Consider the following 14,940-nt stretch of genomic DNA (forward strand, 5'->3'; position numbering starts at 1 on the left):
TTATCATTGATAAACAGAGATATCACTTTATACATCATGGAAAGATTGTGCCGCTTAGTTTGGGCTGTAATTGTCATGGAGATACAGCAAGAACATATAATGGTCAATCTTAATCTCAGACTAGGCGGGCAGATTCTGATTGGTCTGAGTGTTCTCATAGAGATGCAAAGAAGTTTGTCAATTTCCATGACCTCACTTCTTGAAAAAGATGCAATGTATGTACAAAATGTTAGAGTCATACCTGCTGGAGGTCAGTCATTTCAGCCACAGGACATCTCTGCAAGGCTTCCTTCGGGCACTGTCCGAGGTCCAACCATCTTCAGCTGCTTCATTAAAGACCTCTCCTCCATCAGAAGACCAGAACTGTGGATATTTGTCGATAATTGCACAGTGTTCAGCACCACTTGCACCTCAGATATTGAATCAGTCCAGGTTCAAATGTAACAAGGCCTGGACAATATCCAGGTGCGGCCTGACAAGTAGCAAGTAACATTTGGGCCACACATGTGCAAAGCAATGCTCATCTCCCAGAAGGGACAATCTAACCATCAACCTTGATATTCAATGGCATTACTATCACTGACTCCTCCATTATCCCCATTATCCTGGGCATCACTAGTGACCAACAGCTCAGCCGGGCTCACCACATAAACACTATAGCTACAAGAGCAGCTCAGAGGCTAGAAATACTGTTGCGAGTGACACACCTGCTCAATCCCCAAAGCCTGTCCACCATCTACAAGTTAACAAGTCAGGATTGTGATGGATCACAGCCCACTTGCCTGGAATAATGCAGTTCGAGCCATACTCAAGATGCTTGACACCATCCAGGATAAAACTGTTGATTGTTCTTACTCTTGTAAATGCTCATTAGTAACAGCGTGTTCCACCTACAAGATGCACTGCAGAAATTCGCCAAACACCATCTGGTAACACCTTTCAAATCTGTGACCACTTCCACCTAGAAGGACAAGGACAGCAGATACATGGGGACACGGATACCTGCAAGTTCCCCTCCAAGACACTCACCATCTTGACTTGGAAATATATCACCGTTCCTTTACTGTCAAGCGGTCAAAATCCTGGAATTCCCTCCCTAGAAAGTTTGTGGGCCAACCTATAGCACAAGGACTGCAGCTCACTGCCACCTTCTCAAAGGCAATCAGTGGTAGGCAATAAATGCTGGCAAGTCAGCAACACCGATATCCCACACGTGAATAAAGCCAACTTCCTCTGCATACAGAAAACAGCGTTCTGAATATTAATGTATGTCGCATGTAGCACACGCAAATACATCACACTGTGGGCCCAACTGATTATCTTAAATTGGTTTGGATCTTAATTGGATATTAAATTATAACTCATAACACAGTCCAGATTATTTAATAAATTATTTCCAAATGCAAAATCACATCCATGGTAGATATACCTCCTAGAGGCTTGCATGGAAAGGCACAAGCATCACTCTGCCAACTGCAAATGGTCAACTGATCATGTTGTTTGATACTGTCTACCGGTTGCTGGGATATACGGCCTCCATACCTAACATCACACCCTTGCTGTAACTCATATCACATGACTGTTCATTTGTGTGGTAAGTAAAACATCTTTTTAGTGTGACAGCAATATTCCATTACCAGTTTGATGCCAGGAATGTCGGCTGACGTTCAACTCTATTATTTACACAGAATTGAAGTAATCATAATTCAAGACTGCATCCCCACCATTTTATTGACTCTTATTTTGCTCATCAAAATGCATATGTTCCATTTTTTTAATGCAAAGATTAACAATGTTAGCATTGCAATCGCTGGGGGGGGAGGTAAAATAAATTAAAATGGATCTGTCTGATTTCAAACGTAAGATTAGTTATATTCTGAGACATGAGGCAGGTAAGAACTGTTGTGGTGATAATCCCTTCAGGGAGTAAAACAGGTTTGTCTAATTCTTCAACAAAGCATGAGAGAAACATTGTCCAGGATTTTACACAAACACACAGCCACAGGAGGCATAACATTTTTTTATGATGTTTAGGCTTGTTTTCTGGGGCAGGATTTTCCAGTTCCATGAGCTATTGGTCAAATGGAAATCCCCCAATTCTTCAATCCCAGCAGCACCCTAGGTGTAATGGCCAGTGATGGGATTGCAGCAAACCCTGTACCAGAAAGAATGGAATAGGCCCAAATTAAACAGAGGTAAGGCTCTCAGGGCATATCAGACAGGCCTCGATGAGGGGGAAAGGCAATTAATTGCTGCAGGAATAGTATTCAATTGCCTGGAAGAATGCAGTTTCAATAGCAATCAAGAAGCTTGACAGCATCTGGGATGAAGCAACCAACCTGACAAGTGTTGTGCTCACTACCTTCCTCATTGAACCCTTTCACTACTAACACACAGTGGCACAATATGTACCAGTGTGTATTCATCAAGCCTCCTTTAACAGAGCCTTTCAAATCTGAAATATCTATGTTACCTAAAAGGCCAAGGGCAGCAGATGCACAGTAACAGCAAGACTTTTTAGAGCTACTATGCTGAGTTGACATTTTACTTTAATATACCTGATCAGAGGAGATACCAAGGGGCCACAAAATGGTAAACAAAGATAGAGAATTTAAGGAGCCATGACAGCAAGTCCTCGGGTCATACAGCATGGAAACAGACCCCTTGGTCCAACCAGTCCATGCTGAACATAACCACAAACTAAACTAGTCCCACCTGCCTGCTCCTGGTCCATATCCCTTCAGACCTTTCCTTTTCATGTGCTTATCCCAAATGTCTTTTACATGTTGTAATTGTACCCGCATCCACCACTTTCTCAGGAATTTCATTCCACATACAAACCACCATCTGTGTAGAAAGTCAGCCCCCACGTCTTTTTTAAATCTTTCTCCTCTCACCTTAAAAATGTGCCCCCTCGTCTTGAAATCCTTCATGTTAGAGAAACGATAACTACCATTAACTCTATCTATACCCCTCATTATTTTATAAACTTCTATCAGGTTGCGTCTCAATCTCCTACGCTCTAGTAAAAAAAGTCCCAGCATATCCAGCGTTTCTTTTAATTCAAACCTTAAATATCCACAACATCCTGGTAAATCTCTTCTGACCCCTCTCTAGCTTAATAATATCCTTTCAATGACAGGGCAACCAGAACTGGACACAGTATTCCAGAAGAGGCCTCACCAATGTCTTGTACAACCTCAACTTGACTTCCCAACTCTTATGCCAAAAGAACTGGACAATGAAGGCAAGTGTGCCAAATGCCTTTTTAAGCATCCTGTCTATATGTGATGCAGACTTCAAAGAATCATGTACCTGCAACCCTATGTCTCTCCGTTCTACAACACTACCCAAGGCCCTAAAATGAATTGTTTAAGCCCCATAATTGATTGTCATACCAAAATGCAATGGCTTGCATTTATCCAGATTGAACTGCATCTGACATTTTTCAGCTCATTGGCCTGTTTGATCAAGATCCCTTTGTAATCTTAGAAAGCTTTCTTAATTGCCTATTATGTCAACAATTTTGGAGTCACCCACAATTATAAACCATTCCTTACATGCTCTCATCCAAATCATTTATACGAATGACAAACAAAAGAGGACCCAGAAACAATGCCTGTGGAACACTGCTGGTGATAGGCCTCCAGTCCTGAGATAGTAAGAACTGCAGATGTTGGAGTCCGAGATAACAAAGTGTGGAGCTGGAGGAACACAGCAGGCCAGGCTGCATCAGAGGAGCAGGAACATTTCTGAAGAAGAGTTCCGACCCAAAATGCTAACTTTCCTGCTCCTCTGATGCTGCCTGGCCTGCTGTGTTCCTCCAGCTCCACACTGTTATCTAAAGCACCACTCCCTGTTTCCTGTCATTTAGTGGAGGTACCAGCGTTGGATTGGCGTGGATAAGGTTAAAAATTACATGACACCACGTTATAGCTTAACCAGTTCATTTAAAGACACGAGCTTTCAGAATCTCTCCTTCTTTAGGTGTCAGTGAGAGACACAGAATTCATAAGCAACTGATCAAAGGGTCATGGAACTGATATGGTGTTGAACAAACAATAAGGCGGCTGTTAAATCTTCAGTCAGTTGGAAAGGATTAATATGCAAATCCAAGAATTACTTTCAATTCTCTGCCCAAAATAACAAATGATTTTAATAATACACCAGAGGTGACATCTCAGCTCAGACAATGTATTTCAGATTTGAGGTCTTGTTTAGAATCTGGCTGTGTATTAACTTGGAGTCAGCCTGGTTTTATTTCCAAAGTAGGAAGTTATAAAATGCCATATTGACTAGCTATAAAATGTATGTGTGTGTGTGTGTGTGTGTGTGTGTGTGTGTGTGTGTGTGTGTGTGTGTGTGTATGCGCATAGTGTGGTGGAGTCACCTATAATGAGACATGAACCCAAGGTCCAGGTGGAGACTGTCCTCATGGGTACCAAACCTGGCTATCAGCCTCTGCTTGGTGACTTTGTGTCATTGTGTATCCCGCAGTTTGCCATAGAGGACGTTTACCAGAAGATCTGAGGCCGAATATCCTTGACTGCTGAAGTGTTCCCCAACTGGGAGGGAACATTTCTATCTGGCAATTGTTGCGTACCGCACATGCTCCCCCCAAGTTATCAGTCAAGGATATTCGGCCTCGGAATTTCAGGTAAACATCCTCCATGGCAAACTGCAGGATACGCAACAATGCCGAGTCACCGAGCAAGGCTGATAGCCAAGTTTGATACCCATGAGGACAGTCTCAACCAGGATCATGGGTTCATGTCTCACCACAGATGACTCCACCACACTATACACTCTCTCACACAAGCACATTCAGTCACACATACTCACAGACACACTCTCTCTCTCTCACACACACACACACTCACACACACTCTCTCTCTCATTCTCTCTCTCACACACACACGCACAAGTACACATATAAATTTATGGTGTTAATTTGCATTTGCAGATTTGTAATTGCAGATACACTCTATTTTGTTCAAAAAGCACACAATTCAGTCAATGTAGCATTTTATAAATTCCTACTTTGGAAATAAAACCAGGCTGACTCCAAGTTAACACACAGCCAGATTCTAAACAAGGCCTTAAACCTCAAATACGTTGTATCACCTGAGGTGTCAGGGTGGCGCGATGGCTCAGTAGTCAGCACTGCTGCCTCACAGCACCAGGGATCCAGGTTCAATTCCAATTGGGGTGGAAGGTGGCCCAGGTGAACTTGAAGTTGGGGTGGAAGGTGCTTCCAATTCCCTGGCCCCCAACACCTCATTTTCACCATGGATGTCTAGTCCCTATACACCTGTATTCTCCATGCAGATGGCCTCAAGGCCCTCCGCTTCTTCCTGTACCGCAGGCCCGACCACTCCCCCTCCACCGACACCCTCATCCGCCTAGCCGAACTCGTCCTCACCCTCAACAACTTCTCTTTTGATTCCTCCCACTTCCTACAGACAAAGGGGGTGGCCATGGGTACCCGCATGGGCCCAAGCTATGCCAGCCTCTGTGTAGGCTACATGGAACAGTCCCTCTTCCGCACCTACACAGGCCCCAAACCCCACCTCTTCCTCCGTTACATTGATGATGGTATCGGCGCCGCCTCTTGCTCCCCAGAGGAGCTCGAACAGTTCATCCACTTCACCAACACCTTCCTGGACCTCTCAGTCTCCATCTCAGGTAACCAGCTAGAAACTGATGTTCATTTCAAGCCCACCAACTCCCACAGCTACCTAGAACACACCTCCTCCCACCCACCCTCCTGCAAAAATTCCATCCCCTATTCCCAATTCCTCCGCCTCCGCCGCATCTGCTCCCAGGATGAGGCATTTCACTCCCGCACATCCCAGATGTCCAAGTTCTTCAAGGACCGCAACTTTCCCCCGCAGTGGTTGGGAACACCCTTGATCGCGTCTCCCGCATTTCCCGCAACACATCCCTCATACCCCGCCCCCGCCACAACCGCCCCAAGAGGATCCCCCTCGTTCTCACACACCACCCCACCAACCTCCGGATACAATGCATCATCCTCCGACACCTCTGCCATTTACAATCCGACCCCACCACCCAAGACATTTCTCCATCCCCACCCTTGTCTGTCTTCTGGAGAGACCACTCTCTCCATGACTCCCTTGTTCGCTCCACACTCCCCTCCAACCCCACCACACCTGGCACCTTTCCCTGCAACCGCAGGAAGTGCTACACTTGCCCCCACACCTCCTCCCTCACCCCCATCCCAGCCCCCAAGATGACTTTCCATATTAAGCAGATGTTCACCTGCACATCTGCCAATGTGGTCCACTGTATCCATTGTACCCAGTGTGGCTTCCTCTACATTGGGGAAACCAAGCGGAGGCTTGGGGACCGCTTTGCAGAACACCCCCGCTCGGGTTTGCAATAAACAACTGCCTCCCAGTCGCAAACCATTTTAACTCCCCCTCCCATTCTTTAGCCGACATGTCCATCACGGGCCTCCTGCAGTGCCACAATGATGCCACCCGAAGGCTGCAGGAACAGCAACTCATATTCCGCTTGGGAACCCTGTAGCCCAATGGTATCAATATGGGCTTCACCAGCTTCAAAATATCCCCTACCCCCACTCATCCCAAAACCAGCCCAGGCTGTCTCTGCTTCCCTAACCTGTCCTTCCTCTCACCCATCCCTTCCTCCCACCTCAAGCCGCATCTCCATTTCCTACCTACTAACCTCATCCAACCTCCTTGACCTGTCCGTCTTCCCTGGACTGACCTATCCCCTCCCTACCTCCCCACCTATACTCTCCTCTCCACCTATCTTCTTTTCTCTCCATCTTCGGTCCGCCTCCCCCTCTCTTCATATTTATTCCAGAACCCTCTCCCCATCCCCCTTTTCTGAAGAAGGGTCTAGGCCCAAAACGTCAGCTGTTGTGCTCCTGAGATGCTACTTGGCCTGCTGTGTTCATCCAGCTCCACACTTTATTATCTGTGTCTTTAGATAAACCTGTTGGACTAAATCCTGACATCATATGATTTTTGACCTTGTCCCGCCATTAAGCCAATTATGTATCCACTTGGCAAGCTCACTCTGAATCCCATGTGACCTAACTTTACTAATTAGTTTACCATGCGAAGCCTTGTCAAAGGCTTTAGTAAAGTACAAGTAAATAACGTCTACTGCTCTGGCCTCATCAATCTTTTCAATAACTTCCTCAAAAAACTCAGTCATGTTTGTGAGACATGATTTTCTTCGCATGAAGTCATGCCAACTGTCCCTAATCAATTTTTGTTTCTTAAAATGTCCATAAAGCCCAGCTTTTTGGGGATGTGCAAGGTAATGGTTGAGAGTACAGGGATAGCTTTTGCAGCTTGTGGGTCCCTCCTTGAGCAATAGTGCTTGTATTTTAAAGTGTCCATGAAACTGAAGGCATCATCCACAAGCTGGAGGCCACTATGCCATCAGCAAAATAACTGGAGGTACTGTAAAGTGGCCACTAGAAGGGTCTTTAATTATGCAAGTTAGCTGCAATCTGTCTCACAGCCCTGCCTCCTGCCCACTGCTGGCAGCTTCAGGTCAGCAATGTGGATCCATCCTGATGCGACTCCTTGTTATTTTACCAGCCCCCACATTCCCCTCTTCCCGCCACATGGGAGCCAGTAACATTTATTTCTGAATATATTCTGAATTGCTGATATTTCTGAAGCTACCAAATCTATTTAAAGATATTCACAGTGGGTAGTTTAGCTGAGAAGAATGTTAATACTGTTTAGTTTGTCAGAATCTGATTCCAACATTTCCTTTCTAAATATGGAAGAAATCCCAAGTGCATCATAATTTGTGAGTTAGGAGTATAAAACCGAAGTTGGATAGGTTGCAACTAATCTTGCTATTAGTCTCCCAAATTAAATTAATAAAATCAAATTTACGGGGTTAATAGATCAGTAAACGTCTTCAGAAATAACTACTGAATGTTACACTAGTAGACAAATGGACTTTCTAATGTAGCATTAAATCATAAGGTCATTAAGATGGATACTGATTCTACAAAAGGTCTGAGTTGGATTTGTTGACTTCACAGAACAGCAGCTGGGCAGTTTTATTTGCCTTCAATATCCCAGGATTACAAAGGGATGTGGGATGGATTATCAGCCACATATGTCTGTGAGGGGTTCCTCTGGGTGCTCCAGTTTCCTCCACATCCACAGATGTGCAGGCTAGGTGGATTGGCCATGCTAAATTGCCTGTAGTGTTCAGGGATGTGTAGATTAAGTAGGTTATAGGGGGATGTGTCTGGATGGGATGCTCTGAAGGTCGGTGTGGGCTTGTTGGGCCCAAGGGCCTGTTTCTACACTGTGTGGATTCTATGATTCTATGATGATTTGCTTGCTATTTAATGCCCCAACATGTGCATTATATTGTATCAGTGATAATGGGTTGGGTGGTGCCATTTTTCAGCAATTATATGATCTCCTTAGGCCCTAATATAATATGCAGGAACCAGGTGCACTTTCTGGCCAGGAGTTCACACCCCCTCTCCACCACTACAATGAGCAGCAACAATCAAGAGCCAATGGTTCCTGTGTCTGAAGTCAGTTGCAAATACTCAAATAAGCTGCCTAATTTCTGCTTCAGATCCTTGCTGCTTTGGTTTGATTCTGACTCAGGGAAAACCAACTGTTAAATGTAATAGGATTACAACAATCATTTCTATTTCTGATTGCCACTCAATCTCCCACTTCGCACCCCATCACTTTGGCCCTGACAACCAGGACTCTAAAATGTTCATCCTCCCTCCTGACAGGGAAGGTGGTGATGGAATAGCAAAGCCTCTGGCCTAGCAATCCAGAACTCCAAGCCAATAGAACAGAATCTGGAACAAGGGATTGATCTGATGACAACCACAGGGCAACTGTTGTAAAAACCTATTTGGTTCGCCAATGCCCTTTTAGAGAAGGAAATCTGCCATCCTTATCTGGTCTGGCCTTCTTGTAAAACCAGATCCAGAGCAATTGAATTGACTCGCAAATAACCTGTAGGCATTTTGGAACAGACAATAAACACTAGTCTAGCCAGCGACACCCGTTCCATGAGCAAATTTAAAAAATCCTAAGAACTTCAATGCACTTAGCTGATGCTGCTTTCTCCCAGAATATTGTTTTGGTTATGGTACAGTTTGAGGTTTAATGCATGAGGTCCTTGATTTCACTATTACAAGTGAAGGAATAAGTGCATGCTTCTGAATTAATTTCCCTAATTGTCAGATAAAGATAACACCAAGTTTGAGGGGAATGTCCCAATGTCAAATAGCCTGCAGAACACACCGTTCAGAGCCATACGTGAATACAATAAAAAGCTGTAGGTTCTGACAGAGGTAAAGAACACCATCAATTTTAAACATGAGAGAGATGCAGGGTTCTGGAAGGGAACAAATGAAACTTATTCAGAATGAAAGAGTAATTCAGTTTACATACTTTGTTGCTAGAATCATCTTTTTCCTTGGCGTTTGTTCTTTGGGTTCAAGATGTTGCCTTGCTAGCTGCTCTCCCACTGCTTTGGCTGGAAACTCTGTCTCGCATGTATAGCCAAAATCCCGTGCCAAATGGAGGGCTTCACCTTATAAGAGAAGAGAAATTACATTTTTAATTCTAAAAGACCAATATACCTGGAGAATACAAACTGTGTTGAATGCACTAGTTGACCAGAAGCTTGATTTCCACCTGATAAAATGCCCAAATTCACACAACTTCAAATGTTAAAGAGCTCGCTCTCAACTTTAACATTTCATGATAGTATAAACCCTCACAGCTATATTGTCTGTGGATCTGAATCTACACCAACACTTCAATATGTGCTATTTTGCAACTGTATACGTATTCCACTGTATGAATATAAACAGCACTATGCAGTAATCAAACTGCAGGGTGCTCTTCAGATTAACTGCTATTCTATATACTCCACTGAAATACCTGGAGAATTCAAACCACAATTTTTGGCTCGGTTGTCATGAATGATGTTCACAGTCTTATATTACCATATGACTATTCTTAGTTCAATCAGCCCACTAGATGGTGCACTTTATGATATCAAAGTGCCTTCCTAAAAGGGAGGGAAGGGAATATACAGATGCCTCATATTCTCTGTAGAAACGAGGTTTTCTGGTTTCTGTTTACTTTGAGTTGAACTTATAATATTCCTGGAGAAATTTACGCAACAGGTTAACTTGAATGCCTTAAATGTCAAAGGACAAGGCACCAGGAGTAGAACCTAAAATGACAAAAATCCAATTAAAATTAAGAAAGAGATGAACCTGCACCAAAATAAAAAGAAACTCAAACTAAAGGATCAACAATAGAAGACAGAAAAGTAGCTTATAATGCTTATAACAGCACAGGTTTACTTCAAGGGATTTTAGAAACATAAAGAAATAACTTGTGAGAAAGAAAGACTTACATGTACATAGTTCCTTTCACACCTTCAAAATATCTCAAAAAACTTCCCAGAAAATTAAATACATTTGAATTATAATTGTAGTTTTTGAAATATAGGATGCTAAGGCACAATAAGATCCCACAGTGATACAGAGAGCACCAGGAGGCTGCCGGGAAGGTAACGTTTTTTTCCCACTTTAAAAAGCTTACCTCGAGCGGGAGCAGTCTTCATTTATTTGGGCAGCAGCCGAACCCGAGTCTCCCACCTGCCCTCCTCCTCTAACCAAAAAAAAAGACTCGGTGGTGTGTACATAAGGTAACGCTTTTTCGATTTCACGTTTCTTTATATATATCGTGTGATTGCCAAAAACATTTTGGTTCCTTTTTCATTTATCTAAGTTAAGTTTAATAATGTCAGGAGACCTCACACCCGTGTTGTGCTCCTCTTGCTCAATGTGGGAGCTCAGGGGCAAGGCTGATGTCCCTGACTCCTTCACGTGCAGGAAATGTGTCCAGCTGCAGCTCTTGTTAGACCGCATGACGGCTCTGGATCTGTGGATGGATTCACTTTGGAGCATACGCGATGCTGAGGGTGTCGTGGATAGCACATTGAGCAAGTTGGTCACACTGCAGATTAGGATTGCTGAGGGAGATAGCAAACGGGTGACCAAAAGTCAGAGGAAGAGCAGGAGGCAGCGCAGGTGTCCCCTGCGGTCATCTCCCTCCAAAACAGGTATTCCGTTTTGGATACTGTTGGGGGAGATGGCTCACCAGGGGAAGGCAGCAGTAGCCAGGTTCATGGCACCGTGGCTGGCTCTGCTGTACAAAAGGGCAGGAAAAAGAGTGAAAGGGCTATAGTCATTGGGGATTCAATTGTAAGGGGAGTAGATAGGTGGTTCCGCGGTCGAAAACGGGACTCCTGAATGGCATGTTGCCTCCCAGGTGCACAAGTCAGGGATGTCTCCGATCAGCTGCAGAACATTCTGAAGGGGGAGGGTGAACAGCCAGTTGTCGGGGTGCATATAGGCACCAACGATACAGGCAGAAAACGGGATGAAGTCCTACAAGCAGAATTTAGGGAGTTAGGAGCCAAGTTAAAAAGTAGGACCTCAAAGGTAGTAATCTCAGGACTGCTAGCAGTGCCACATGCTAGTCAGTGCAGAAATGAAAGAATAGCCAGGATGAATGCGTGGCTTGAGAGATGGTGTAGGAGGGAGGGGTTCAGATTTTTGGGGCATTGGAACCGGTTCTGGGGAAGGTGGGACTATTACAAATTGGACGGTCTATACCTGAGCCGGACTGAAACCAATGTCCTTGGGGGTGCTTTTGCTAATGCTGTGGGGGAGGGTTTAAACTAATGTGGCAGGGGGATGGGAACCAAATATTGGACAGAAAAGAGGTAGTAACGAAAGCCCATAGGGAACTAGATAATGGAGTCAGTGTAATTAAAGGGAATAGTAGTCAGGGAGCAGATGATGAACACAAAGGGACAGGTGGTCTGAGGTGCATTTGTTTCAATGCGAGAAGTGTAGTAGATAAGGCAGATGAGCTTAGGGCTTGGATCACTACCTGGAAGTATGATGTTATTGCTATTAATGAGACTTGGTTGAGGGAAGGGCATGATTAGCAACTAGTTGTCCCAGGATATCGTTGCTTCAGGCGGGATAGAGATGGAGGTAAAAGGGGTGGAGGAGTTGCAGTACTGGTCAAAGACGATATCACAGCCGCACTGAAGGAGGGCCCCATGGAGGACTCAAGCAGTGAGGCAATATGGGTAGAACTCAGAAATAGGAATGGTGCAGTAACAATTTTTGGGCTGTACTACAGGCCTCCCAACGGCGAGCATGAGATAGAGGTACAAATATGTAAACAGATAATGGAAAGGTGTAGGAGAAACAGGGGGGTGGTGATGGGAGATTTTAATTTTCCCAACATTGACCGGGATTCACTCATTGTTCGGGGTCAAGACAGAGCAGAATTTGTAAGATGCGTCCAGGAGGGTTTTCTAGAGCAGTATGTATGTAGTCCAATTCGGGAAGGGGCCATACTGGACCTGGTGCTGGGGAATGAACCCGGCCAGGTGGTTGATATTACAGTAGGGGACTACTTTGGAAACAGCGACCATAATTCCGTAAGTTTTACAATACTCATTGACAAGGATGGGAGTGGTCCTAAAGGAAGAGTATTATACTGGGGGAAGGCCGACTATACCAAGATTCGGCAGGATCTGAGGAATGTCGATTGGGAGAAACTGTTTGAAGGTAAATCCACATTTGATATGTGGGAGGCTTTTAAGGAGAGGTTGATTAGCATGCAGGAGAGACATGTTCCTGTTAAAATGAGGAATAGAAATGGCAAGATTAAGGAACCATGGATGACGGTGAAATTGTGAGACTAGCCAAGAGGAAAAAGGAAGCATACATGAGGTCTAGGCGACTGAAGACAGACGAAGCTTTGCAAGAATATTGGGAATGTAGAGCGAATCTGAAACGAGGGTGTAAGAGGGCTAAGAGAGGGCATGAGATATTGCTGACAAACATGGTGAAGGAACATCCCAAAGCCTTTTATTCATATATAAAGAGCACGAGGGTAACTAGAGAAAGTATTGGCCCACTTAAGGTCAAAGAAGGAAAGTTATGCGCTGAGTCAGAGAAAATGGGTGACATTCTTAATGAGTACTTTGCATCGGTATTCACCAAGGAGAGGGACATGACAGATGTTGAGGTTAGGGATAGATGTTTGCTTAGTCTAGGTCAAGTTGACATAAGGAAGGAAGAATCATTGGGTATCCTAAAAGACATCAAGGTGGACAAGTCCCCAGGTCTGGATGGGATCTATCCCAGGTTACTGAGGGAAGCGAGAGAGGAAATAGCCGGGGCCTTAACAGATATCTTTGCAGCATCCTGAGACACGGGTGAGGTCCCGGAGGACTGGAAACTTGCTAATGTTGTCCCCTTGTTTAAGAAGGGCAGCAAGGATAATCCAGGTAATTATCGACCGGTGAGCCTGACGTCAGTGGTAGGGAAGCTACTGGAGAAGATACTGAGGGATAGGATCTATTCCCATTTGGAAGAAAATGGGCTTATCAGTGATAGGCAACATGGTTTTGTGCAGGGAAGGTCATGTATTATCAACTTAATAGAATTCTTTGAGGACGTGACAAAGTTGATCGATGAGGGAAAGGCTGTAGATGTCATATACATGGACTTCAGTAAGGCGCTTGATAAGGTTCGCCATGGCAGGCTGATTGAGAAAGCGAAGTCACATGGGGTCCAGGGTGTGCTAGCTAGATAGATAAAAAAACTGGCTAGGCAACAGGAGACAGAGAGTACTAGTAGAAGGGAGTTTCTCAAATTGGAGACCTGTGACCAGTGGTGTTCCACAGGGATCTGTGCTGGGACCACTGTTGTTTGTGATATATGTAAGTGATTTGGAGAAAGGTGTAGGTGGTCTGATCAGCAAGTTTGCCGATGACACTAAGATCAGTGGAGTAGCAGATAGTGAAGGGGACTGTCAGAGATTACAGCAGAATATAGATAGACTGGAGAGTTGGGCAGATAAATGGCAGATGGAGTTCAATCCGGGCAAATGCGAGGTGATGCATTTTGGAAGGTCAAATTCAAGGGCGAACTATACAGTAAATGGAAAAGTCCTACGGAAAATTGATGAACAGAGAGATCTGGGTGTTCAGGTCTATTGTTCCCTGACGGTGACAACACAGGTCAATAGGGTGGTCAAGAAGGCATATGGCATGCTTTCCTTCATTGGACGGGGTATTGAGTACAAGAGTTGGCAGGTCATGTTGCAGTTGTATAGAACTTAGGTTCGGCCACATTTGGTGTACTGTGTACCATTCTGGTCGCCACATTACCAAAAGGATGTGGATGCTTTGGAGAGAGTGCAGAGGAGGTTCACCAGGATGTTGCCTGGTATGGAGGGTGCTAGCTATGAAGAGAGGTTGAGTAGATTAGGATTATTTTCATTAGAAAGATGGAGATTGAGGGGGGACCTGATTGATGGCTACAAAATCATGAGGGGTATAGACAGGGTGGATAGCAAAAAGCTTTTTCCCAGAGTGGGGAATTCAATTACTAGGGGTCATGAGTTCAAAGTGAGAGGAGGAAAGTTTAAGGGAGATATGCGTGGAAAGTTCTTTACACAGAGGGTCGTGGGTGCCTGGAATGCGTTGCCAGCGGAGGTGGTAGACGCAGACACACTAGCGTCTTTTAAGATATATTTGGACAGGTACGTGGATGGGCAGGGAGCAAATGGACGCAGACCGTTAGAAAATAGATGACAGGTTAGACAGAGGATCTTGATCAGCGCAGGCTTGGAGGACCAAAGGGCCTGTTCCTGTGCTGTAATTTTCTTTGATCTTTGTTCTTTAAGTCAGAAACAGATAAACTATTGACTAATGATGGAATGAAAGGACATCGGAAGTATGTAGGTAATTGGAATTGAGATGATAATCAGATCAGCTTTGACCTTATTGAATGTGGGACAAGCTTAAAGGGGTTAAATAGCTTACTCC

At 44.5% G+C, this 14,940-nt stretch overlaps 1 protein-coding gene across 2 annotated transcripts in view; it reads right to left on the reverse strand.

Annotated features, from left to right (window-relative positions):
• The window catches only part of tfap2d (transcription factor AP-2 delta (activating enhancer binding protein 2 delta)), an 81,914-nt gene that overhangs the window by 10,029 nt on the left and 56,945 nt on the right, over window positions 1-14,940 (reverse strand). For both annotated transcript variants that reach the window (XM_048531480.1, XM_059645736.1), the window contains one exon: window positions 9,453-9,594. In XM_048531480.1, coding sequence (XP_048387437.1) covers window positions 9,453-9,594 — 142 coding nt within the window. The remainder of the gene's footprint in view (window positions 1-9,452; window positions 9,595-14,940) is intronic.

Source organism: Stegostoma tigrinum, chromosome 4 (genome assembly GCF_030684315.1).
Source record: "Stegostoma tigrinum isolate sSteTig4 chromosome 4, sSteTig4.hap1, whole genome shotgun sequence".
Taxonomy (NCBI): domain Eukaryota; kingdom Metazoa; phylum Chordata; class Chondrichthyes; order Orectolobiformes; family Stegostomatidae; genus Stegostoma; species Stegostoma tigrinum.